At 44.6% G+C, this 25,394-nt stretch overlaps 3 protein-coding genes across 8 annotated transcripts in view; 2 read left to right on the forward strand and 1 right to left on the reverse strand.

Annotated features, from left to right (window-relative positions):
- The window catches only part of DET1 (DET1 partner of COP1 E3 ubiquitin ligase), a 33,567-nt gene extending 22,417 nt beyond the window's left edge, over positions 1 to 11,150 (reverse strand). For 2 of the 6 annotated variants that reach the window (XM_055098400.2, XM_003820409.6), the window contains exons 1-2: positions 10,959 to 11,104; positions 1,090 to 1,159 (exon numbers count right to left, since the gene is read on the reverse strand). Coding sequence is in view for 1 of the 6 variants with exons in the window: in XM_003820409.6 (XP_003820457.1) it covers positions 1,090 to 1,112 (23 nt within the window). In the remaining 5 variants the exon portion in view is untranslated. Of the gene's footprint in view, positions 1 to 1,089; positions 1,160 to 7,629; positions 7,728 to 8,424; positions 8,509 to 10,660; positions 10,764 to 10,958 lie in introns of those variants that run through there. The other 4 variants (XM_063596902.1, XM_034939385.3, XM_063596904.1 and 1 more) reach the window with 4 other exon arrangements.
- On the forward strand, positions 9,077 to 10,072 carry LOC134729103 (large ribosomal subunit protein eL21). The gene has a single exon (XM_063596905.1). It carries the CDS (start codon positions 9,555 to 9,557, stop codon positions 10,035 to 10,037), a length of 483 nt encoding a protein of 160 aa, XP_063452975.1. The 5' UTR covers positions 9,077 to 9,554; the 3' UTR covers positions 10,038 to 10,072.
- Positions 10,854 to 25,394, forward strand: part of AEN (apoptosis enhancing nuclease) — an 83,906-nt gene continuing 69,365 nt past the window's right edge. Inside the window, exon 1 of the mRNA XM_034939386.3 lies at positions 10,854 to 10,946. The gene's annotated coding sequence lies outside the window, so the exon portion shown is untranslated. The remainder of the gene's footprint in view (positions 10,947 to 25,394) is intronic.

Genomic DNA, 25,394 nt, shown 5'->3' on the forward strand with positions numbered 1-25,394 from the left:
ATAAAAAACTCACTGATGGGCTCAAGGGCAGAATGAAGTCATCAGAGAAATGAGTCAGTCACCCTGAAGATAGATTAGTATACATTACCCAATGTGAACAAAAGAGGGAAAAAAAAAAAAAAGACTGAAAAAAAGTCAGTAAAGCCTCAGGGCCCTAGGGAAAATATCAAAAGGTCTAACACCCTGATCTTGAGGAGTACAATGCTAAAAAAAAAAAAAAAAAAAAAAAAAATTAAGAAATAATGGCTGTAATAGTTGGCGGTGGTGGCACACATCCATAATCCCACAATTTTGGGAGGCTGAGATGGGCAAATTGCTTGAGCCCAGGAGTTCAAGACCAGCCTGGGCAGCATGGCAAAACCCCATCTCTACTAAAAATACAAAAAGTAGCCAGGCACAGTGGTGTGCACCTGTAGTCACAGCTACTCAGGAGGTTGAGGTGGGAGGATCACTTGAGCCTGGGAGGCAGAGGCTGAAGTGAGCTGAGATCACGCCACTGCACTCCAGCCTGGGCAATGGAGTGAGACTCTGTCAAAATAAAAAAAAAAAGAAAGAAAGGAAGGAAGGGGAAAAAAAGAAAGATGAAAGGAAGGAAGGAAGGAAAGAAGAAAGGAAGGGAGAGAGGAAGGAAGCAAGGGAAGGAGGAAGGAAATTTCCCAAATATGGCTAAAGATATAAACTCCAATTCAAAAGGTTCAGAGACCCCCCCAAATTCAGGAAGTTCAGAGACCCTCAAATATGATAAATCCAAAGAAATCCATGCCGAGACACATCATAGCTAAAATGGAAAAAACTAAAACATATACAGTAAAAACCTCTAAAGTAACCAGATAGAAACCACGTATCACCTATAGAGGCACAATTCAAATGTCTGTAGATTTCTCATCAGAAACCATGGAAGTCAGAAAGAAGTGGAACAACATTTTTTAAGTGCTGAAAGATCTGCCTCTGTTTCATCATTCAAGTCTCAGCTAAAATAGTACCTCCTCAGAAATCTTCCCCAGCCACCTTACTTCTGCCCACATGAATCTACTGATACACCCTATATTATTAATGGTCTTTATCTCTTCCTGAAATTAAGTTGTTTACCTTTTTAGTATCTGTCCCACCATACCAGAGAGCAGGGAACTGGTCTAATTCCTTGCTGTATTCCCAGCACCTAGGAGAAGGGACAGTTAAGCGCTCATAAATATGTTAAAATGAATTAATGGAGCAACAATTGGCATGAGCCTTGAAGAATAAGAATACACTAAACAAAGTAAAAGAGGAACAAACCGGCCGGGTGCAGTGGCTCACGCCTGTAATACCAGCACTTTGGGAGGCTGAGGCAGGGAGGTCACAAGGTCAGGAATTCGAGACCAGCCTGGCCAACATAGTGAAACTCCATCTCTACTAAAAATACAAAAATTAGCTGGGCATGGTGGCGGGGACTCCAGCTACTCAGGAGGCTGAGGCAGGAGAATTGCTTGAACCCGGGAGGCAGAAGTTGCAGTGAGTCAAGATTGTACCACTGCACTCCAGCCTGGGCAACAGAGCAAGACTCCATCTCAAAAAAAAAAAAAAAAAAAAGGAACAAACCAGATAAAAAGGTACCTAAAAGACTAAAAGACACATTTTTAAAAAGCATGACATGGCACATTTGGGAAACAGAGCAATTTCAAGTGGTTAGAGCACAGGAAGCACAGAGTGAGTGATAAGAGAGGCCTAGAAAAAGACTGGAAAGCAGGGGAGTGATTGGATCCAATCTGTATTTTAAAACGTACACACAATGAGGTATTTATTCATATTCTGTCTCCTTCTGAAAAGGTTCCAAATGCCTTATATAAGTATATATAATACCCAGTCAAGTTAAAAATGTACATACCTCCATGACTGAGCAAGTTTCTCAAACTGCTAGTCACACCTCATGAATAGGGCCTTGGATCAATTTAGTGAATAGTCTTACTGACATTTTAAAAAATGAAATACAAGAAAATAGAAAGTATCAAGCTATCATATATTGCAATGCTAAGCACTGTTTTGTAAAACGTTTATTTCAATTATATTGGAGTTACATGCACTGAGTAAAGACATAAAATGTATACTGATCTAGACTAGAGCAAGGGTCTGCAAACTACTGCCCTCGGCCCAAATCTAGCCCAACTCTCACCTCCTGGTTTTTTTGGGATCTCACTCTGTCGCCCAGGCTGGAGTACAGTGGCACCACCGTGGACCTCCCTGGCTCAAATGATCTTTCTGCCTTGATCTCCCAAAGTGCTAGGATTACAGGCATGAGCTACCACACCTGACCCCTACCTCCCAGTTTTTGTAAATGAAATTTCATTGGAACCCTCCCATACCCAATCATTTACATATTGCTTTTGCCCTACATAGGCAGAGTTGAGCAGCTGAGATGAAGATCTTACTTATGTTTATGGCCCTCATTAGATGGTGATGTCCCACCGACCAGTACGCAAACACTATATTCTGTATGCTCATCACAGTGTTTGACACATGGTAAGCCTCCCTTCTTGAACACTGGACCTGTCTAACGGGAAGTTCTGTGTCAACTCAGGCATCCACAGGGACTATTCCCTCTGCCTGGAATGCATTTACCCTGCCCCTTGCTGTAACTTCTCAAGTTGCAGCTTAAGTGCAGTCTCCTTTAGGAAGTGTTCCCTGACCATCCTATCTAAAACAGGACTCCCATTATTATTACATTTTGTCTTCTCCATAGTAATCATTGCAAGTTGTATTTACACTTTCACTTGCATGCTTGTGTTTAATGTCTGATTCCCTTGCTAACCTGTACTCTCCAGACAGGAAGTAACCAGGTCTACCTCAGTCATGCGGTATTCTCAGAGCCTAGCACTGGGACTGGCACATGGTAGGCATTTGGTACTTTATGGAATGAAAGAAGAAAGCCTGACTGAATTGGGACACTTGTAATGCCCAAACTGGTTTTTACTAACTCTGTTTTTAGACTCTCCCTTAGCTAAGAGAGCCAGACAGACTCCATCTTGGCTCTTTCACTGGCAGCCCCTTCCTCAAGGACTTAACTTGTGCAAGCTGACTCCCAGCACATCCAAGAACGCAATTAACTGATAAGATACTGTGGCAAGCTATATCCACAGTCCCCAAGAATTCATCTGATTGATAACACCCAAAGCCCCACGTCTATCACCTTGTAATAGTCATAAAGCCCCTGCACCTGGAACTGTTTACTTTCCTGTAACCATTTATCCTTTTAACTTTTTGACTACCTAACTTCTGTAAAATTGCTTTAACTAGACCCCCCCTCCCCTTCCTAAACCAAGGTATAAAAGTTAATCAAGCCCCTTCCTCGGGGCCGAGAGAATTTTGAGCGTTAGCCATCTCTCGGTCACCGGCTAATAAAGGACTCTTAATTCGTCTCAAAGTGTGGCGTTTTCTCTAACACCCCGGGTACAACATAATGGAGGCCCCAGCGAGAAATTAATGCCACTGGGTGAGAGTTGGTCTTGCTCCGGGCTCCCCCGGAAGGACGGCCGGCTCAGAGGGGGTTACCACCTGAGGAAAGAATTTTCAGGTCCCCAAACAGTGACCACCTTCCGGAGGAGAGCGGATCGACTACCATGTCAGTGTCCTAAAATTCAACATCTGAGTCCTCAGCTTCTCACCCCAGGGTCAGGTAGGTCAGATTTGACTTTGTTCTGGTTCTGGTAAGAGGGAAGTGGCCCTGACGAGGGCATCCCTCTTTTGACTCAGCCCGTTACTCTAGGACGCTACTGGGTTGAGCCTTGGTTTTCTGGTAGGCGCCTCTGTGTCTTGGTTTAGGTGGGAAGTGGTCCTGAGCAGGCCCCTCCCTTGGACTTAGCTGAAGACCCAGGATGCTGGGGAGCTGAGCCTTGGTTTCTGGCAGACCGCTCTCTCTCTCTCTCTCTCTCTCATCTTTCTCTTATTCAAGTTTCTTGGAGAATCTCCAGGAAAGAAAAAAAAAACTGTTACAAACTCTGTGTGAATGGTGAGTGAGTGTGGGAGGACAAAGGCTTGCGTTTGTCTTCCAGGTTGTAGCTCCACGGCAAAAGCTACAGAGTTTGAGTGGGCCCTCACCTGCAGTTCTGGGGCGACCTCGTAAGGCTTAAGGCAGCATCGGACATAGCTCGATCCCAGCCGGGGGTTTATACCGGCCTGCCAATGCTAAGAGGAGCCCAAGTCCCCTCAGGGGGAGCGGCCAGGTGGGCATCTGACTGATCCCATCACGGGAGGGCCCCCCCTTGTCTGTCTAAAAAAAAAGAAGGAAAAAAACTGTCAAAACTGTTTACCTGCCCTAGGGTCAAATTGTTTGTTTTATGTTTATTGTTCTGTTTAGTGTTTATTGTCTTGTTTAGTGGTTGTCAAGGTTTTGCATGTCAGGACGTCGGTATTGCCCAAGATGTCTGGGTAAAAACTTCTTCAAGGACCTTAGTGCTGATTTTTTTGTCACAAGAGGTTAAATTTCTCATCGGTTGTTCAGGCTGGCCACCACAGTCCTGTCTTTTCTGCCAGAGGCAAGTCAGGTGTTGTTACGGGAATGAGTGTGAAGAACATTCATCTGATTGAAATTTCTGGCACCATGGAAGTTGTGGGCATTTAGATTGCCATACCCCACGTCCAAGTGATTGGACCTCCTCTAGATTAAACCGGTGGTGGGTTCGAAACAGCCACCCTGCAGATTTCCTTGCTCACCTTTTTTGTCATTCTGTAACTTTTTCTGTGCCCTTAAATAGAACACTGTGTAGGGAAACCTACACCCGTCATGCTTTACTTCGTTTAGACTCCTACTCTGTTCCCCTGTGGCTACTCTCTCATCTTAAAAATGACCTGAGTGGTCCCTTTCCCCCTCGTCCCTGCCCCCTACTCTGCACATTTCGGTTTCCACTGCAACAGCAAGTTCAGTGTCTCCAGGACTTGGCTCTGCTCTCGCTCCTTGAACCCTTGAAAGAAAGAGCTAAATTTAAGCTATTTGCCTTTGAGTCATGGAGACACCAAAGGTATTTAGGGTACAGATCTAGAAGAAGAGGGAGAACGCCTAGATCCAACTGACCCAGGAGACCTCAGGCTGGCCTCTAGTCCCCCTCCCTCAATCTTAAAGCTACAGCAATGTGGCAAGTGGTATTAGCTGTTGTGATTTTTCTGTTCTTTCTGGTTATGTTAATTCTGTTTTTCTGATACTCCAGCCCCCCAGGGAGTGAGTTTCTCTGTCCATGTTGGATCTGATACCTCTGCTCAAATTCTGTTAAATTGCCTCCAAAAAAAAAAAAAAAAAAATGGGAAACACTTCCTCCCGGCCTTGCAAGTGTTGGAGCCCCCCTCCAATGTATGCTGGAAAATTTTTCTCTTGGTTTTTCAGAGAACTACGGAGTCTGCCTTTAAAAAGGCAAGCTCCGGACACTCTGTGAAGTAGAATGGCCAAGGTTTGGAGTTGGGTGGCCCTCTAAAGGATCATTGAATCCTACAATTGTTCAAGCCCTGTGGCGGGTTGTTACTGGAACTCCCGGCCACCCTGATCAGTTTCCCTATATCAATCAATGGTTAAGTTGGATTAGAAATCCTCCTCCATGGCTCCGTTCATGTGCCATTCACAATTCCACCTCCAAAGTCCTCCTGAACCAGGCCGTGTTTTCACCTTGACCCTCAGCCAGTTCGGCTCCCCATGTTTTGCCTCCCTCTGAAGAAGGGAGGACATGTCTCTTCGAGGAGACGTCCCCTGTGGGCTCACCGCCCAATTGCCTCCCGGCTGTGACCGCGCTGGGAGGAAGCAGCCCCTCTACTACCACTGAGAGAGGCACAAGTTCCTCCAGGTGATGAGCGCTCAGCCCCCTTCCTGGTTTATGTCCCTTTTTCTACTTCTGACTTGTATAACTGGAAAACCCATAATCCTCCCTTCTCTGAAAAGCCTCAGGCTTTGACCTCACTGATGGAGTCCGTGCTCCAGACCCATCGACCCACCTAGGATGACAGCCAACAGCTCCTTTTAACTCTCTTTACCTCTGAGGAGAGGGAGCGCATCTGAAGAGAGGCCAGAAAACACTTCCTTGCATCAACCGGTAGGCCTGAGGAGGAAGCTAGAGACCTCCTGGAGGAGGTCATTCCCTCCACCCGGCCTAATTGGGACCCAAATTCCTCAGGTGGAAGGAGAGCCTTGGACGATTTTCACCGGTATCTCCTCACGGATATTAAAGGAGCCGCTCAGAAGCCCATAAACTTGTCTAAGACAACTGAAGTTGTCCAGGGGCCTGATGAGTCACCAGGAGCGTTTTTAGAATGTCTCCAGGAGGTTTATCGGATTTATACCCCTTTTGACCCGGCGGCTCCCGAAAATAGCCACGCTCTTAATTTGGCATTTGAGGCTCAGGCAGCCCTGGACATTAAGAGAAAGCTCCAGAAACTGAAAGGATTTACTGGGATAAATATCAGTCAGCTTTTAGAAATAGCCCAGAAGGTTTTTGACAATCGAGAGTATGAAAACAGAAACAAGCAACACAGGCAGCTGAAAAGGCCGCTGATAAAGCCTATAAAAGACAAGCAAAAATCTTACTAATGGCTATCCAAGAGGGCAGAAAGGAAAGGCCCCCATTCCAGAAAAAATGGCCAAGGAACCTTGGGTTCCCACCAGAAAAGTAAAAGAGGTGAACAGGCCTCTCTAGGAAAAGACCAATGTGCCTATTGCAAGCAGACTAGGCACTGGAAAAAGGAATGCCCACTACTGCCACAAGAAAAGTCAGAAAACAAAAAGTTCTCACCCTGCCTGCAACAGAAGAGCCTGATTGACAGGGCCGTGAGATACTGTCATCTCTGGATATTGGGGTTTGCGGAGATTGCAAAGCCCTTGTATACTGCTATAAGAGGTAATGGCCCATTGATTTGGACAGACACCGAAGAACAAGCTTTTCAAAATCTGAAAAAGACTTTAACTGAAGCCCCTGCTTTAGCCCTCCCAGATACCTCAAAGCCTTTTCATCTGTTTGTCCATGAGAGCCAGGGAATTGCTAAGGGGGTGCTTACTCAGACTTTAAGACCTTGGAGACACCCAATGGCTTATTTATCTAAGAGGCTGGATCCTGTGGCCTCTGGATGGCCAAGTAGCAGCTAGAGCAAGCCTAGTCCAAGAAACTGATAAGTTAACTCTGGGCCAGGATTTAACCCTTACAGCTCCTCATGCTGTAGAGACTTTACTACAAAGTGCTTCAGGTAAATGGATGTCAGATGCTTGCATTTTACAATATCAGAGTTGTTGAATCAGCCTCGTTCGACTTTCTCTCCCACATGGTGTTTAAATCCAGCTACTATCCATGACTGTAAGGAACTGTTAGAAACTACCGAAACTGGCCGACCTGATCTTCAAGATGTGGCCCTAGAGAAGGCAGATGCCGCTGTGTTCACAGACGGTAGCAGCTTTCTCAAGCAGAGAGTATGAAAGGCTGGTGCAGCTGTTACCACGGAGACAGATGTGTTGTGGGCTCAGGCTTTACCAGCAAACACCTCAGTGCAAAAAGCTAAATTGATCGCCCTCACTCAGGCTCTCCGATGGGGTAAGGATAAACGTATTAACATTTACACTGACAGCAGGTACGCCTTTGCTACTGTGCATGTACATGGAGTCATCTACCAGAAGCGTGGGCTACTCACCTCAGCAGGAAAGGCTATCAAAAACAGATCAAGCAGCTCTCCGGTGCACAACCTGCGCCCAGGTAAATGCCAAGCAAGGTTCTAAACCCAGCCTAGGCCACCGTCTCTGAGAAAACTCGCCAGAAGAAAAGTGGGAAATTGACTTTACAGAAGTAAAACCACACCGGGCTAGGTACAAATAGCTTCTAGTACTAGTAGACACCTTCTCCAGATAGACTGAAGCATTTGCTACCAAAAATGAAACTGCCAATACGGTAGTTAAGTTCCTACTCAATAAAATCATCCCTCAATACGGGCTGCCTGCTGCCGCAGGATGATAATACACCTGCCTTCACCTCGTCCATAGCTCAGTGGGTCAGTAAGGCGTTAAACATTCAGTGGAAGCTCCATTGTGCCTATCGACCTCAGAGCTCTGGGCAGGTAGAACGCATGAACCACACCCTAAAAAGACACTCTTACAAAATTAATTTTAAAAACCGGTAAAAATTGGGTAAGTCTCCTTCCTTTAGCCCTACTTAGAGTAAGGTGCACCCTTTATCAGGCTAGGTTCTCACCTTTTAAAATCATGTATGGGAGGGCGCCGCCTATCTTGCTTAAGCTAAGAGATGCCCAACTGGCAGAAATATCACAAGCTAATTTATTACAGTACCTACAATCTCCCCAACAGGTACAAGATATCATCCTGCCACTTGTTCAAGGAAACCATCCCAATCCAATTCCTAACCAGACGGGGTCCTGCCATTTGTTCCAGCCAGAACTAGTGTTTGTTAAAAAGTTTCAGAAACAAGGACTCACTCCTGCTTCGAAAAGACCTCACGCCGTCATCCTCACGCCAATGGCTCTGAAGGTGGATGGCATTCCTGCTTAGATTCATCACTCCTGCATCAAAAAGGCCAACAGAACCCTACTAAAAACAGGGGTCCCCAGGCCTCGGTCAGGCCCCTTTTAAAACTGTGCCTAAGTCAGGATGTGTATTTGCAAACACCACTTGGAGGGCCGGTACCTCTAAGGAAGTCTCCTTTGCAGTTGATTTTATGTATACTGTTCCCAAAGCCAGCCCGTACCCACGAAGAGCAACACAATCTGCTGGTCCCAAAAGCAGGAAGTGTCGACCTTGTAGCAGGATTTGGGTGCTCTGGGAGCCAAACTGGATGTGTGGAAGCGCCAAAGGTGCAGAAAAAGAGCTCCAAAATGTTGACTTTTACCTCTGTCCTGGGAATCACCCTGACGCTAGCTGTCGAGATACTTATCAGTTTTTCTGCCCTGATTGGACATGTGTAACCTTAGCCACCTACTCTGGGGGATCAACCAGATCTTCATTCGGTAACTCGTGCTTCTCATCCTAAATTATGTACTAAAAAAAAAAAAATTGTAATCCTCTTACAATAATATTACGGCATGTCATGGAAATTAACATTTTATATTCCAGGATTTGATGTTGGGACTATGTTCACCATCCAAAACAAATAAATAAATAATAGAAATAAAAATCCTGGTCTCATGGAGCCCACCCAAGCCAATCGGGCCTTTAACTGCTCTAGGTGACCCTATGTTCCAGAAACCCCCTGACAAAGTTGATTTAACTGTTCCTCCACCATTCTTAGTCATAAAAGATACACTCCAAAAAGTTCGAGAAAATCTAGATAGGCAACAACAGGAACGAGAAAATAACATCTCCTGGTATCAAAACATGTTCCACTGGAACCCCTGGCTAACTACTTTAATCACTGGGTTAGCTAGACCTCTCCTCATCATACCATTAAGTTTAATTTTTAGGCCTTGTATATTAAATTGGTTTCTTAATTTTGTAAAACAATGCATAGCTTCTGTCAAACTTATGTATCTTAAGACTCAATATAACCCCCTTGTTAAAACTGAGGAATCGCCTTTCGGCCGGAACCGCCATCTTCCAGTAATTCGCCAAAATGACGAACACAAAGGGAAAGAGGAGAGGCACCCGATATATGTTCTCTAGGCCTTTTAGAAAACATGGAGTTGTTCCTTTGGCCACATATATGCGAATCTATAAGAAAGGTGATATTGTAGACATCAAGGGAATGGGTACTGTTCAAAAAGGAATGCCCCACAAGTGTTACCATGGCAAAACTGGAAGAGTCTACAATGTTACCCAGCATGCTGTTGGCATTGTTGTAAACAAACAAGTTAAGGGCAAGATTCTTGCCAAGAGAATTAATGTGCGTATTGAGCACATTAAGCACTCTAAGAGCCGAGATAGCTTCCTGAAACGTGTGAAGGAAAATGATCAGAAAAAGAAAGAAGCCAAAGAGAAAGGTACCTGGGTTCAACTAAAGCGCCAGCCTGCTCCACCCAGAGAAGCACACTTTGTGAGAACCAATGGGAAGGAGCCTGAGCTGCTGGAACCTATTCCCTATGAATTCATGGCATAATAGGTGTTAAAAAAAAAAAAATAAAGGACCTCTGGGCTACAAAAAAAAAAAAAAAAAAAGAGGAATCAATGATTTGATTCCCCAAAAACACAAGTGGGGAATGTAATGCCCAACCAGGTTTTTACTAACTCTGTTTTTAGACTCTCCCTTAGCTAAGAGAGCCAGACAGACTCCATCTTGGCTCTTTCACTGGCAGCCCCTTCCTCAAGGACTTAACTTGTGCAAGCTGACTCCCAGCACATCCAAGAATGCAATTAACTGATAAGATACTGTGGCAAGCTATATCCACAGTCCCCAAGAATTCATCTGATTGATAACACCCAAAGCCCCACGTCTATCACCTTGTAATAGTCATAAAGCCCCTGCACCTGGAACTGTTTACTTTCCTGTAACCATTTATCCTTTTAACTTTTTGACTACCTAACTTCTGTAAAATTGTTTTAACTAGACCCCCCCCCTCCCCTTCCTAAACCAAGGTATAAAAGTTAATCAAGCCCATTCCTCGGGGCCAAGAGAATTTTGAGCGTTAGCGGTCTCTCGGTTGCCGGCTAATAAAGGACTCTTAATTCGTCTCAAAGTGTGGCGTTTTCTCTAACACCCCTGGGTACAACACACTAACTCACTGTGTGGTACTAAGTCCTTTACCCTTGCTGGGTCTCAGTTTCCCTATGGGAGAAGGTGCACATGTCCCTCAATTCCTTGCGACGGCCTCTAAACCAGAAGGGGATGCCAAGGGGCGGGCACACATACCCAAAGGGGCGCCCCCGGAAAGAAAAGCCTGGGGCGGGGCCTCAAAGGGAAGAGAATTCTGAGGGAGGGCGGGGGCCCCGGGGCCTCTGGGCATCAGCGTCATGCGGGGAGGAGCCTGCCGGGGAGGGTCTGACGGGCTTGGAGGCTGGGCCAAAAATGGTAAGTCCTCACCTGTCTGGTCCGGGCTCAAAGAGCCAGGGCGAGGGATGCCCCAGCCTGTTCTGTGCGCGCCTCCCCCTGCCCCGCCCCCGCCATGCCCCAGGACTCCCGCACCCGCGGCTGCACGTTCCCGTTTCCGCCAGCCACCGGAACTGCGGCCCAGCAAAAAGGGAAGTAGGGGAGAGCGCGGCACTGTTCAGCCAACACTAAGAGACAGGTACAGCGCACCCTTGTGCCCGGAGGAAGGATCGAAGCCGTACAGGCTCCATGGCTCCGAAGGAAAAATTAAAATGGCACCTAACCTGGCAATCTCTGTGAGTCCCAATGGCAGTGTCTCTGCACCTGCTGGGCACATTTGAAAAAATATGAATAGAATTAATTTTTCACCTATTGATTAGATGCTGAGAAACTTCCTACTCTGTTATCTTCTAGATGGCGAGCACCTTGAAGACTGAGATTGTATTGATCATCTCTGACTAACGGGGAATTTGCCTTGCTAGTTTTAAGATGGAGTTGATTTTAAAATGGTGTCACTCTGGCTCTCGTAGGCTCCTGCTTCCCTAACAAAAAGACCTTCAACATCATTAATTATCAGAGAAATGCAAATCAAAACAATGAGATACTACTTCATACCCCTTAGGATGGCTATAATATCTTTAAAAGGAAGATATCACATACTGGTGAGGAGGTGGAGAAATCAAAAGCCTCATACACTGCTGCTGGGATGGGTGCAGTCACTTTCATGGGCGTCCATGTGAAGAGACCACCAAACAGGCTTTGTGTGAGCAATAAAGCTGTTTATTTCACCTGGGTGCAGGTGGGCTGAGTCCGAAAAGAGAGTCAGCGAAGGGAGATAAGGGTGGGGCTGTTTTATAGGATTTGGGTAGGTAAAGGAAAATTACAGTCAAAGGCGGTTTGTTCTCTCACGGGCAGGAGTGGGGGTCGCAAGGTGCTCAGTGGGGGTGCTTTTTGAGCCAGAATGAGCTAGGAAAAGGACTTTTACAAGGTAATGTCATCACTTAAGGCAAGGACCGGTCATTTACACTTCTTTTGTGGTGGAATGTCATCAGTTAAGGTGGGGCAGGGCATACTCACTTCTTTTGTGATTCTTCACTTACTTCAGGCCATCTGGGCTTATATGTGCAAGTCACAAGGGATGCGATGGCTTGGCTTGGGCTCAGAGGCCTGACATTCCTGCCTTCTTATATTAATAAGAAAAATAAAACAAAATAGTGTTGAAGTGTTGGGGCGGCAAAAATTTTTGGGGGGTGGTATGGAGAGAGAATGAGCGATGTTTCTCAGGGCTGCTTCAAGCGGGATTAGGGGCGGCGTGGGAACCTAGAGTGGGAGAGATTAAGCTGAAGGGAGGTCTTGCGGTAAGGGGTGATATTGTGGGGATGTTAGAAGAAACATTTGTCATATAGAATGATTGGTGGTGGCCTGGATATGGTTTTGGATGAATTGAGAAACCAAATGGAATAACAGAAGGAGAAAAACAGGTATAAAAGGTCTAAGAATTGGGATGACTCAGGATATCTGATTAGAGAGTGCCTAATGAGATTCAGCATAGTCCTGCCAGCAAAGATTATTTATTTACTTCAAGAGTTAAGAGTGGCAGTTTGTGGATAGCACCTGGAGATATCAGCTGTGATGGCTTAGAAAAACAGTGTAAACAAGAGCAGGGCAGTGTAAACAAGAGCAGGGCATGTATGAGTAGTTGAGAACGGTGAATAGGAGTATGACTAGACAGAAGATAGTAGGGATGACAAGTTTTTTTGGGGCACAGTCTAAGTTGGTCTGGTGTCTGGAATAAGACTGGGGCCTAATAAAAAGGAGCATCTATACAGGAGCTTAAATAGGCTGTACCCTGTAGCATTCTGAGGACAGGCCTGAATTCTGAGAAGGGAAAGTGGTAAAAGTATTGTCCAGTCCTTTTTAAGTTGGTGGCTGAGCTTGGTGAGGTGTGTTTTTAAAAGACCTTTAGTCCATTCTACTTTTCTTGAAGACGGAGGACTGTAAGGGATATAAAGGTTTCACTGAATACTAAGAGCCTGAAAAACTGCTTGGCTGATTTGACTAATAAAGCTCATCTGTTATCAGACTGTATTGAGGTGGGAAGGCTAAACTGAGGAATTATGTCTGACAGAAGGGAAGAAATGACTGCAGTGGCCTTCTCAGACCCTGTAGGAAACGCCTCTACCTATCCAGTGAAAGTGTCTACCTAGACTAAGAGGTATTTTAGTTATCTGACTCAGGGCATGTTGAGTAAAGCTAATTTGCCAGTCCTGGGTGGGGCAAATCCTCGAGCTTGATGTGTAGGGAAGGGAGGGGGCCTGAATAATCACTGAGGAGTAGTAGAATAGCAGATGGAACACTGAGAAGTTATTTCCTTGAGGATAGATTTCCACGATGGAAATGAAATGAGAGGTTCTAAGAGGTGGGCTAGTGGCTTGTACTATAGCATAACCTGCCTTTGCTGGTGTGTGGCGATTAGGCCTGGTGGAACCACCATCAATAAATCAAGCGTGATCAGGATGAGGAACAGGAAAGAAGGAAATTTGGGGAAATGGGGTGAATGTCAGGTGGATCAGAGAGATACAGTCATGGGGGTCAGGTGTGGTATCAGGAATAATGTGGGAGGCCGGATTGAAGTCTGGGCCAGGAACAATGGTAATTGTGGGAGACTCAACAAAGAGTGAGTAGAGCTGAAGGAGCCAGGAAGCAGAAAGTATATGCGTCAGGTATGAGGAAGAAAATAGATTTTGGAAGTTACGAGAACTGTAGAGAGTGAGTTGAGCATAGTTTGTGATTTTGAGGGCTTCTAAAATTATTAGAGCAGCAGCAGTGGCTGCACGGAGACATGATGGCCAGCCTAAAACTGTAAGGTCAAGTTGTTTGGACAAAAAGGCTACAGGATGCGATCCTGGTCCTTATGTAAGAATTCCAACTGCACAGCCCTGCACTTCAGCTGTGTGGAATGAAAAGGGTTGGGATGAGTCAGGGAGAGCTAGAGTGGGGGCAGTTTCTAAAGCTGTCTTCAAGGAATAGAAAGAGGAGTGGGGAAAGGATTTAGGATCTATGGGGTCAGCTAGGTTTCCTTTTGTGAGCTTACATAATGGTTTTGTTAGGATGGCAAAACCAGGTATGCAAAGGTGAAGGTATCCAACCATGCCCAGGAAGGAAAGGAGTTGTTGTTTTGTAGAAGGGGTTGGGGTTTGAGAGATCAGTCAGACATGATTGGCAGGGAGAGCATGTGTGTTTTTATGAGAATTATGCCGAGATAGGTAACAGATGAGGAAGAAATTTGGGCTTGATTGAAGTAATGGGGGCTGTCTGTGAAGTTTGCGGCAGTACAGCCTAGGTAATTTGCTGAGCTTGATGGGTGTCAGGGTCAGTCCAAGTGAAAGCGAAGAGAGGCTGGGATTAAGGGTGCAAAGGAATAGTAAAGAAAGCATGTTTGAGATCTAGAACAGAATAATGGGTTGTAGAGGCAGGTACTGAGGATAGGAGAGTATATGGGTTTGGCACCATGGGGTGGATAGGCAAAACAATTTTGTTGATAAGGCGCAGATCCTGAACTAACTTGTAAGGCTTGTCCGGTTTTAGGACAGGTAAAATGGGGGAATTGTAAGGAGAGTTTATAGGTTCTAAAAGGCTATGTTGTAGCAGGCGAGTGATAACAGGCTTTAATCTTTTTAAAGCATGCTGTGGGATGGAATATTGGCACTGAGTGGGGTAAGGGTGATTAGGTTTTAATGAGATGGTAAGGGGTGCATGATTGGTTGCCAAGGAGGGAGTAGTCATATCTTATACTTGTGGGTTAAGGTGGGGGATACAAGAGGAGGATGCAAAGGAGGCTTTGGATTGGGAAGAAGGGAGGCAATGAGATATAGCTGTAGTCCAGGAATAGTCAGGGAAGCAGATAATTTAGTTAAAGTGTCTCAGCCTAATAAGGGAACTGGGCAGGTGGGGATAACTAAAAAGGAGTGCTTAAAAGAGTATTGTCTAAGTTGGCACCAGAGTTGGGGAGTTTTAAGAGGTTTAGAAGCCTGGCCGTCAATACCCACAACAGTTATGGAGGCAAAGGAAACAGGCCCTTGAAAAGAAGGTAATGTGTAGTGGGTAGCCTCCATATTGATTAAGAAGGGGACAGGTTTACCTTCCACTGTGAGAGTTACCCAAAGCTTGGCATCCGTGATGGTCTAGGGGGCTTCTGAGGCGATCGGACAGTGTCAGTCTTCAGCCGCTAAGCCGAGAAGATCTGGGAAGGAGTCAGTCAGAGAGCCTTGGGCCAGAGTTCCAGGGGCTCTGGGAGTGGCTGCCAGGTAAGTTGAACAGTCCGATAATCAGTGGGGTCCCACACAGGTGGGACGCGGCTTAGGAGGAATCCCAGGCTGCGGGCATTCCTTGGCCCAGTGGCCAGATTTCCAGCACATGTAGCAAGCTCCTGTGGGAGGAGGTTCTGGAGGAATGCCTGGCCACTGCACTTCAGGTGTTTGGAAGTTCTTATGTGCTGGAGATGTGGCTGGGGTTTGTCTCACAGTGGAGGCAAGGAATTGCAACTTTTTTCTATTATTGTACACCTTGAAGGCGAGGTTAATTAAATCCTCTTGTGGGGTTTCAGGGCCGGAATTTAATTTTTGGAGCTTTATTTAATGTCGGGAGCAGATTGGGTAATAAAATGTATTTTGAGAATAAGACAGCCTTTTGACCTTTTAGGGTCTAGGGCTGTAAAGTGTCTCAGGATTGCTGCCAAACAAGTCATGAACTGTACTGGATTTTTTTTTTAATTTATTATTATTATACTTTAAGTTTTAGGGTACATGTGCACAATGTGCAGGTTAGTTACATATGTATACATGTGCCATGCTGGTGAGCTGCACCCACTAACTCGTCATCTAGCATTAGGTATATCTCCCAATGCTATCTCTCCCCTCTCCCCCCACCCAACAACAGTCCCCAGAGTGTGATGTTCCCCTTCCTGTGTCCATGTGTTCTCATTGTTCAATTCCCACCTATAAGTGACAATATGTGGTGTTTGGTTTTTTGTCCTTGTGATAGTTTACTGAGAATGATGATTTCCAATTTCATCCATGTCTCTACAAAGGACGTGAACTCATCATTTTTTATGGCTGCATAGTATTCCATGGTGTATATGTGCCACATTTTCTTAATCCAGTCTATCATTGTTGGACATTTGGGTTGGTTCCAAGTCTTTACTATTGTGAATAATGCCACAATAAACATACGTGTGCACGTGTCTTTATAGCAGCATGATTTATAGTCCTTTGGGTATATACCCAGTAATGGGATGGCTGGGTCAAATGGTATTTCTAGTTCTAGAGCCCTGAGGAATCGCCACACTGACTTCCACAATGGTTGAACTAGTTTACAGTCCCACCAACAGTGTAAAAGTGTTCCTATTTCTCCACATCCTCTCCAGCATCTGTTGTTTCCTGACTTTTTAATGAATGCCATTCTAACTGGTGTGAGATAGTATCTCATTGTGGTTTTGATTTGCATTTCTCTGATGGCCAGTGATGGTGAGCATTTTTTCATGTGTTTTTTGGCTGCATAAATGTCTTCTTTTGAGAAGTGTCTGTTCATGTCCTTCGCCCACTTTTTGATGGGGTTGTTTGTTTTTTTCTTGTAAATTTGTTTGAGTTCATTGTAGATTCTGGATATTAGCCCTTTGTCAGATGAGTAGGTCGTGAAAATTTTGTCCCATTTTGTAGGTTACCTGTTCACTCTGACGGTAGTTTCTTTTGCTGTGCAGAAGCTCTTTAGTTTAATTAGATACCATTTGTCAATTTTGGCTTTTGTTGCCATTGCTTTTGGTGTTTTAGACATGAAGTCCTTGCCCATGCCTATGTCCTGAATGGTAATGCCTAGGTTTTCTTCTAGGGTTTTTATGGTTTTAGGTCTAACGTTTAAGTCTTTAATCCATCTTGAATTGATTTTTGTATAAGGTGTAAGGAAGGGATCCAGTTTCAGCTTTCTACATATGGCTAGCCAGTTTTCCCAGCACCATTTATTAAATAGGGAATCCTTTCCCCATTGCTTGTTTTTCTCAGGTTTGTCAAAGATCAGATAGTTGTAGATATGTGGCATTATTTCTGAGGGCTCTGTTCTGTTCCATTGATCTATATCTCTGTTTTGGTACCAGTACCATGCTGTTTTGGTTACTGTAGCCTTGTAGTATAGTTTGAAGTCAGGTAGTGTGATGCCTCCAGCTTTGTTCTTTTGGCTTAGGATTGACTTGGTGATGTGGTCTCTTTTTTGGTTCCATATGAATTTTAAAGTAGTTTTTTCCAATTTTGTGAAGAAAGTCATTGGTAGCTTGATGGGGATGGCATTGAATCTGTAAATTACCTTGGGCAGTATGGCCATTTTCACGATATTGATTCTTCCTACCCATGAGCATGGAATGTTCTTCCATTTGTTTGTATCCTCCTTTATTTCATTGAGCAGTGGTTTGTAGTTCTCCTTGAAGAGGTCCTTCATATCCCTTGTAAGTTGGATTCCTAGGTATTTTATTCTCTTTGAAGCAATTGTGAATGGGAGTTCACTCATGATTTGGCTCTCTGTCTGTTGTTGGTGTATAAGAATGCTTGTGATTTTTGTACATTGATTTTGTATCCTGAGACTTTGCTGAAGTTGCTTATCAGCTTAAGGAAATTTTGGGCTGAGACAATGGGGTTTTCTAGACATACAATCATGTCGTCTGCAAACAGGGACAATTTGACTTCCTCTTTTCCTAATTGAATACCCTTTATTTCCTTCTCCTGCCTAATTGCCCTGGCCAGAACTTCCAACACTATGTTGAATAGGAGTGGTGAGAGAGGGCATCCCTCTCTTGTGCCAGTTTTCAAAGGGAATGAATGCTTCCAGTTTTTGCCCATTCAGTATGATATTGGCTGTGGGTTTGTCATAGATAGCTCTTATTATTTTGAGATATGTCCCATCAATACCTAATTTATTGAGAGTTTTTAGCATGAAGGGTTGTTGAATTTTATCAAAGGCCTTTTCTGCAGCTATTGAGATAATCATGTGGTTTTTGTCTTTGGTTCTGTTTATATGCTGGATTACATTTATTGATTTGCGTATATTGAACCAGCCTTGCATCCCAGGGATGAAGCCCACTTGATCATGGTGGATAAGCTTTTTGATGTGCTGCTGGATTCGGTTTGCCAGTATTTTATTGAGGATTTTTGCATCCACGTTCACCAAGGATATTGGTCTAAAATTCTCTTTTTTTGTTGTGTCTCTGCCAGGCTTTGGTATCAGGATGACGCTGGCCTCATAAAATGAGTTAGGGAGGATTCCCTCTTTTTCTATTGATTGGAATAGTTTCAGAAGGAATGGTACCAGTTCCTCCTTGTACCTCTGGTAGAATTCAGCTGTGAATCCATCTGGTCCTGGACTCTTTTTGGTTGGTAAACTATTGATTATTGCCACAATTTCAGCTCCTGTTATTGGTCTATTCAGAGATTCAACTTCTTCCTGGTTTAGTCTTGGGAGAGTGTATGTGTTGAGGAATTTATCCATTTCTTCTAGATTTTCTAGTTTATTTGCGTAGAGGTGTTTGTAGTATTCTCTGATGGTAGTTTGTATTTCTGTGGGATCAGTGGTGATATCCCCTTTATCATTTTTTATTGCATCTATTTGATTCTTCGCTTTTTTTCTCTTTATTAGTCTTGCTAGTGGTCTATCAATTTTGTTGATCCTTTCAAAAAACCAGCTCCTGGATTCGTTAATTTTTTGAAGGGTTTTTTGTGTCTCTGTTTCCTTCAGTTCAGCTCTGATTTTAGTTATTTCTTGCCTTCTGCTAGCTTTTGAATGTGTTTGCTCTTGCTTTTCTAGCTCTTTTAATTGTGATGTTAGGGTGTCAATTTTGGATCTTTCCTGCTTTCTCTTGTGGGCATTTGTTGCTATAAATTTCCCTCTACACACTGCTTTGAACGCATCCCAGAGATTCTGGTATGTTGTGTCTTTGTTCTCATTGGTTTCAAAGAACATCTTTATTTCTGCCTTCATTTTGTTATGTACCCAGTAGTCATTCAGGAGCAGGTTGTTCAGTTTCCATGTAGTTGAGCGGTTTTGAGTGAGATTCTTAATCCTGAGTTCTAGTTTGATTGCACTGTGGTCTGAGAGATAGTTTATTATAATTTCTGTTGTTTTACATTTGCTGAGGAGAGCTTTACTTCCAAGTATGTGGTCAATTTTGGAATAGGTGTGGTGTGGTGCTGAAAAAAATGTATATTCTGTTGATTTGGGGTGGAGAGTTCTATAGATGTCTATTAGGTCCACTTGGTGCAGAGCTGAGTTCAATTCCTGGGTGTCCTTGTTGACTTTCTGTCTCATTGATCTGTCTAATGTTGACAGTGGGGTGTTAAAGTCTCCCATTATTAATGTGTGGGAGTCTAAGTCTCTTTGTAGGTCATTCAGGCCTTGCTTTATGAATCTGGGTGCTCCTATATTGGGTGCATATATATTTAGGATAGTCAGCTCTTCTTGTTGAATTGATCCCTTTACCATTATGTAATGGCCTTCTTTGTCTCTTTTGATCTTTGTTGGTTTAAAGTCTGTTTTTATCAGAGACTAGGATTGCAACCCCTGCCTTTTTTTGTTTTCCATTTGCTTGGTAGATCTTCCTCCATCCTTTTATTTTGAGCCTATGTGTGTCTCTGCCCAGGAGATGGGTTTCCTGAATACAGCACACTAATGGGTCTTGACTCTTTATCCAATTTGCCAGTCTGTGCCTTTTAATTGGAGCATTTAGTCCATTTACATTTAAAGTTAACATTGTTATGTGTGAATTTGATCCTGTCATTATGATGTTAGCTGGTTATTTTGCTCATTAGTTCATGCAGTTTCTTCCTAGCCTTGATGGTCTTTACATTTTGGCATGATTTTGAAGCAGCTGGTATCGGTTGTTCCTTTCCATGTTTAGCACTTCCTTTAGGAGCTCTTTTAGGGCAGGCCTGGTGGTGAGAAAATCTCTCAGCATTTGCTTGTCTGTAAAGTATTTTATTTCTCCTTCACTTATGAAGCTTAGTTTGGCTGGATATGAAATTCTGGGTTGCAAATTCTTTTCTTTAAGAATGTTGAATATTGTCCCCCACTCTCTTCTGGCTTATAGAGTTTCTGCCGAGAGAGCCACTGTTAGTCTGATGGACTTCCCTTTGTGGGTAACCCGACCTTTCTCTCTGGCTGTGCTTAACATTTTTTCCTTCATTTCAACTTTGGTGAATCTGACAATTATGTGTCTTGGAGTTGCTCTTCTCAAGGAGTATCTTTGTGGCATTCTCTGTATTTCCTGAATCTGAATGTTGGCCTGCCTTGCTAGATTGGGGAAGTTCTCCTGGATAATATCCTGCAGAGTGTTTTCCAACTTGGTTCCATTCTCCCCGTCACTTTCAGATACACCAATCAGATGTAGATTTGGTTTTTTCACATAGTCCCATATTTCTTGGAGGCTTTGCTCATTTCTTTTTATTCTTTTTTCTCTAAACTTCCCTTCTTACTTCATTTCATTCACTTCATCTTCCATCGCTGATACCCTTTCTTCCAGTTGATCGCATCGGCTCCTGAGGCTTCTGCATTCTTCAGGTAGTTCTCGAGGCTTGGTTTTCAGCTCCATCAGCTCCTTTAAGCACTTCTCTGTATTGGTTATTCTAGTTATACATTCTTCTAAACTTTTTTTCAAAGTTTTCAACTTCTTTGCCTTTGATTTGAATTTCCTCCCATAGCTCAGAGTAATTTAATTGTCTGAAGCCTTCTTCTCTCAGCTCGTCAAAGTCATTCTCTGTCCAGCTTTGTTCCATTGCTGGTGAGGAACTGCGTTCCTTTGGAGGAGGAGAGGCACTCTGCTTTTTAGAGTTTCCAGTTTTTCTGCTCTGTTTTTTCCCCATCTTTGTGGTTTTATCTACTTTTGGTCTTTGATGATTGTGATGTACAGATGGGTTTTTGGTGTGGATGTCCTTTCTGTTTGTTAGTTTTCCTTCTAACAGACAGGACCCTCAGCTGCAGGTCTGTTGGAGTACCCGGCCATGTGAGGTGTCAGTCTGCCCCTGCTGGGGGGTGCCTCCCAGTTAAGCTGCTTGGGGGTCAGGGGTCAGGGACCCACTTGAGGAGGCAGTCTGCCCGTTCTCAGATCTCCAGCTGCATGCTGGGAGAACCACTGCTCTCTTCAAAGCTGTCAGACTGGGACATTTAAGTCTGCAGAGGTTACTGCTGTCTTTTTGTTTGTCTGTGCCCTGCCACCAGAGGTGGAGCCTACAGAGGCAAGCAGGCCTCCTTGAGCTGTGGTGAGCTCCCCCCATTTCGAGCTTCTGGGCTGCTTTGTTTACCTAAGCAAGCCTGGGCAATGGTGGGCACCCCTCCCCCAGCCTCGCTGCCGCCTTGCAGTTTGATCTCAGACTGCTGTGCTAGCAATCAGCGAGACTCCGTGGGCATAGGACCTCCGAGCCAGGTGCGGGATATAATCTCCTGGTGCGCCATTTTTTAAGCCCATGGGAAAAGCGCAGTATTCGGGTGGAAGTGACCCGATTTTCCAGGTGCCGTCTGTCACCCCTTTCTTTGACTAGGAAAGGGAACTCCCCAACCCCTTGCGCTTCCCGAGTGAGGCAATGCCTCGCCCTGCTTCGGCTTGTGCACGGTGCGTGCACCCACTGACTTGCACCCACTGTCTGGCACTCCCTAGTGAGATGAACCCGGTCCCTCAGTTGGAAATGCAGAAATCACCCATCTTCTGCATCACTCACGCTGGGAGCTGTAGACCGGAGCTGTTCCTATTCGGCCATCTTGGCTCCTCTAAAATCTGGATTTTTATATTTGATGAGAAAGAGCCTAAATGCTATCTGATTTGGGATAAAGAAAAAGGAGCATTAACTTTGACTATGCATTTAGCTCCAGCCACCTTTTTAAGAGTAAATTGCTGGGCAGGAGAGGGAGGGCTAGTCATGGAAGGAAACCGTAAGCCGGACCAGGTGTGAGGAGGGGAGGTGATAAAAAGATTATAGGGTGGAGGAGCAGAGGCTGAGGAAGAATTGGGACCTAGCTTGGCCTGGCAAGGAGCAGCCTGGGGAGGAAGGGAGAGGTCAGATGGGTCTGTAGAAAAGGAATATTAGAAAGACTCAGCGATGCTTGGGGTTGGTACTGAGAGGACAGGCGGGAGGGAAAGAAGGAAGATTTGGGACGAGTTGCACTGGGCACAGAGACTAGGAAGGGACTGATGTGTAAAAGAATGCCTGGACATCAGGCACCTCAGACCGTTTGCCTATTTTACGACAAGAATTATTTAGATCTTGCAGGATGGAAAAATTCAAAGTGCCATTTTCTGGCTATTTGTAACTACTGTCGAGTTTGTATTGGGGTCAAGCGGCATTGCAGAAGAAAATAAGGCATTTAGGTTTTAGGCCAGGTGTGAGTTGAAGAGGTTTTAAGTTTTTGAGAACACAGGCCAAGGGAGTAGAAGGAGGAATGGAGGGTGGAAGGTTGCCCATAGTGAAGGAAGCAAGCCTAGAGAAAAGAGACAGTAGAGAAACAGAGGGAAGGGGTTTGGGGGTTCTTACCTTCCAGAAAAGTGGGAAAAGGGGTTGGGGTGCAGAGATAAGAGGTCAGGGCATGGAAATAAGGGATGGGGTGCAGAAATAAGGGATTGGGGCGCAGAGATATAAGAGGTTGGGGCGCGGAAATAAGGGATTGGGGCACAGAGATAAGAGGTTCGGGCGTGGAAATAAGGGATTGGGGGTTCTTGCCCCATAGAAAAGCAGGACTTGCCGCTAAGGGTGAAGAAGAAGGGGTTGAGGGGTACTTGCCCCTCCCCCAGAAAAGCAGAGAAGGGGTACAGACAAGGAGAGAAGGGGTTGGGGTACTTGCCCCTTCCCCAGAAAAGCATGACTTGCCGCTAAGGGTGAAGGACCAAAGCAGGCATCCCTGTGTGGTCTGACACCTTTGAAACCTGGGTGAATAATCAGAGAGGTGTCCCTGCAATGATTAAACACCAAGGAAAGGCTGCCTTCCCAGTCCGTGACCAGCGCCAGAGTTTTGGGTCCATGGATAAAACGTGTCTCCTTTGTCTCTACCAGAAAATGAAAGGAATTGAAATTAAGAGAAGGGAGAGATTGAAGTGTGGCACCAAGATTGAAAGGAGAAAGAGGTTGAGGGATAGTGAGGGAGGTTGGAGAAGAGAGTAAAAAGAGGCTGCTTACCAGATTTGAAATTGGTGAGATGTTTCTTGGGCTGGTCGGTCTGAGTACCTGAGGTCGTAAGTGGATCTTTCTCATGGAGCAAAGAACAGGAGGACAGGGGATTGATCTCCCAAGGGAGGTCCCCCGATCCGAGTCACGGCACCAAATTTCATGCGTGTCCGTGTGAAGAGACCACCAAACAGGCTTTGTGTGAGCAATAAAGCTGTTTATTTCACCTGGGTGCAGGTGGGCTGAGTCGGAAAAGAGAGTCAGCGAAGGGAGATAAGGGTGGGGCCGTTTTATAGGATTTGGGTAGGTAAAGGAAAATTACAGTCAAAGGGGGTTTGTTCTCTGGCGGGCAGGAGTGGGGGTCACAAGGTGCTCAGTGGGGGTGCTTTTTGAGCCAGGATGAGCTAGGAAAAGGACTTTTACAAGATAATGTCATCACTTAAGGCAAGGACTGGCCATTTACACTTCTTTTGTGGTGGAATGTCATCAGTTAAGGTGGGGCAGGGCATATTCACTTCTTTTGTGATTCTTCAGTTACTTCAGGCCATCTGGGCTTATACGTGCAGGTCACAGGGGATGCAATGGCTTGGCTTGGGCTCAGAGGCCTGACAGTCACTGTGGAAAACAGTTTAGCCATTCCTCAAAAAGTTAAACATCAAGTTACCATTTGACCCAGAAGTACCTCTCGGTATATAACCAAGAGAAATTAAAACGTGTCCACACAAAAACTTGGACACAAATGTTCATAGCAGTATTATTTATAATAGATAACATATGGAAAAAACCTAAGTGTCTATCAGTAGATGAATGGATAAACAAAAGGTGGTATATCCATACAATAGAATATTATTCAGTATTAAAAAAGGATGAAGTACTGATACTTGCCACAACAAGATGGACCTTGAAAACCTTCTGCTGAGTGAAAGAAGCCAGTCACAAGAGGTCACATAATGTATTACTCCATTTATATGAAACATCCAGAATAGACAAATCTGTAGAGACAGAAAGTAGATGAGTGGTTTCTGGGGATAAGGGAAAGGGGGAATAAGGAGTTATTGCTAGTGGGTATGAGGTTTCCCTTTGGGATGATGAAAAATGTACTGAATTAGATAATGGTAATGGTTACACACTTCTGTTAATATACTAAAACCTTCTGAATTGTACATTTTTAAATGGTGAATTGTGTAGAGTGTGTCTCAATTTAAAAACAAAAAAAAAGGAACAGTTCTAATTTTCGGATTGTCCCCAGGTTTGTGGCTCCGATAGTCTGTAGAGCCAGCCCTGAGTGGGCTGCAATCCTCCCATTTCTCCATTCAGCCTGTCAGATGCTGCTCCTCTTCAAGGTTCAGCCCAACACCCTGTCACCCCTCCACAGCCCACCCTTCCCCACCTCTGCCTACCATGGGGAAGCCTTCTGATTTCTTTCAGGGGAGCCTTCCCTTGAGGAGTGTAGTGGTTTAAGCCAAAAGCATTCTCGGACACTGAGTTCATCGTACTTTTCTCTCTACTTTTGTATACATTTGAAACTTTCCATAATAACAGCAAAAAGGACTCTCCCCTCCAGCCTGCCCGGCACTCAAGCAGCTTGTGTATATCTTCGTAGATAAATGTATATTAATGATTGACCTACATGAATATAAAACAATAAGAAGAATTCCCTCTGCTGGAGTGTAGACCCACACTGCCCTTTTCCCAGCATGGTGGTATCAGGAGAATAGAACAGGGCCTGTGCCTTCTCTTCTCTAATGATCCTTGGCTTGCAAGTTTTTTCCCCAAGAGACCATTCCTTTTATATTTTTATTTTTTTAAAGGTAGGTGAGTTGCCTTTGCAAATCCTTTGCCCATTTTTCCACTGGGATTATTTTTCTTAAAGATTTACAGGAGCTATTTATATATTCTGGATATTGATCTTTTGTCGGGACTGCAAATATTTTTTTCCCTGTGTGAGGCTTATCTTTAATTTTTAACCATATTTCTAGTGATGTCTTTAAAATGCTCTGACCTTCCGTTACTGTTCTTGTTATCTGTCAGTTTAAGGCAGGGTCCCATGTAAGAGTCCATCACTGCGCTTCCTGGAAAATCTGCTAGTGATAAAGGAGGCCGAAGTTTGTCTTCCCTCCTTGCCTTTTCCAGGAAGTGGATTTCATTTCATTCTTCCAGCTCTTATTGCTACCATAGTACAACGGAGTTAAAGGGGCAATCAGAGGCAAGATGACGACTGCATTGTGAGTCACTGCAAGGACTT

The sequence above is a fragment of the Pan paniscus genome, chromosome 16 (assembly GCF_029289425.2).
Source record: "Pan paniscus chromosome 16, NHGRI_mPanPan1-v2.0_pri, whole genome shotgun sequence".
Lineage (NCBI taxonomy): Eukaryota > Metazoa > Chordata > Mammalia > Primates > Hominidae > Pan > Pan paniscus.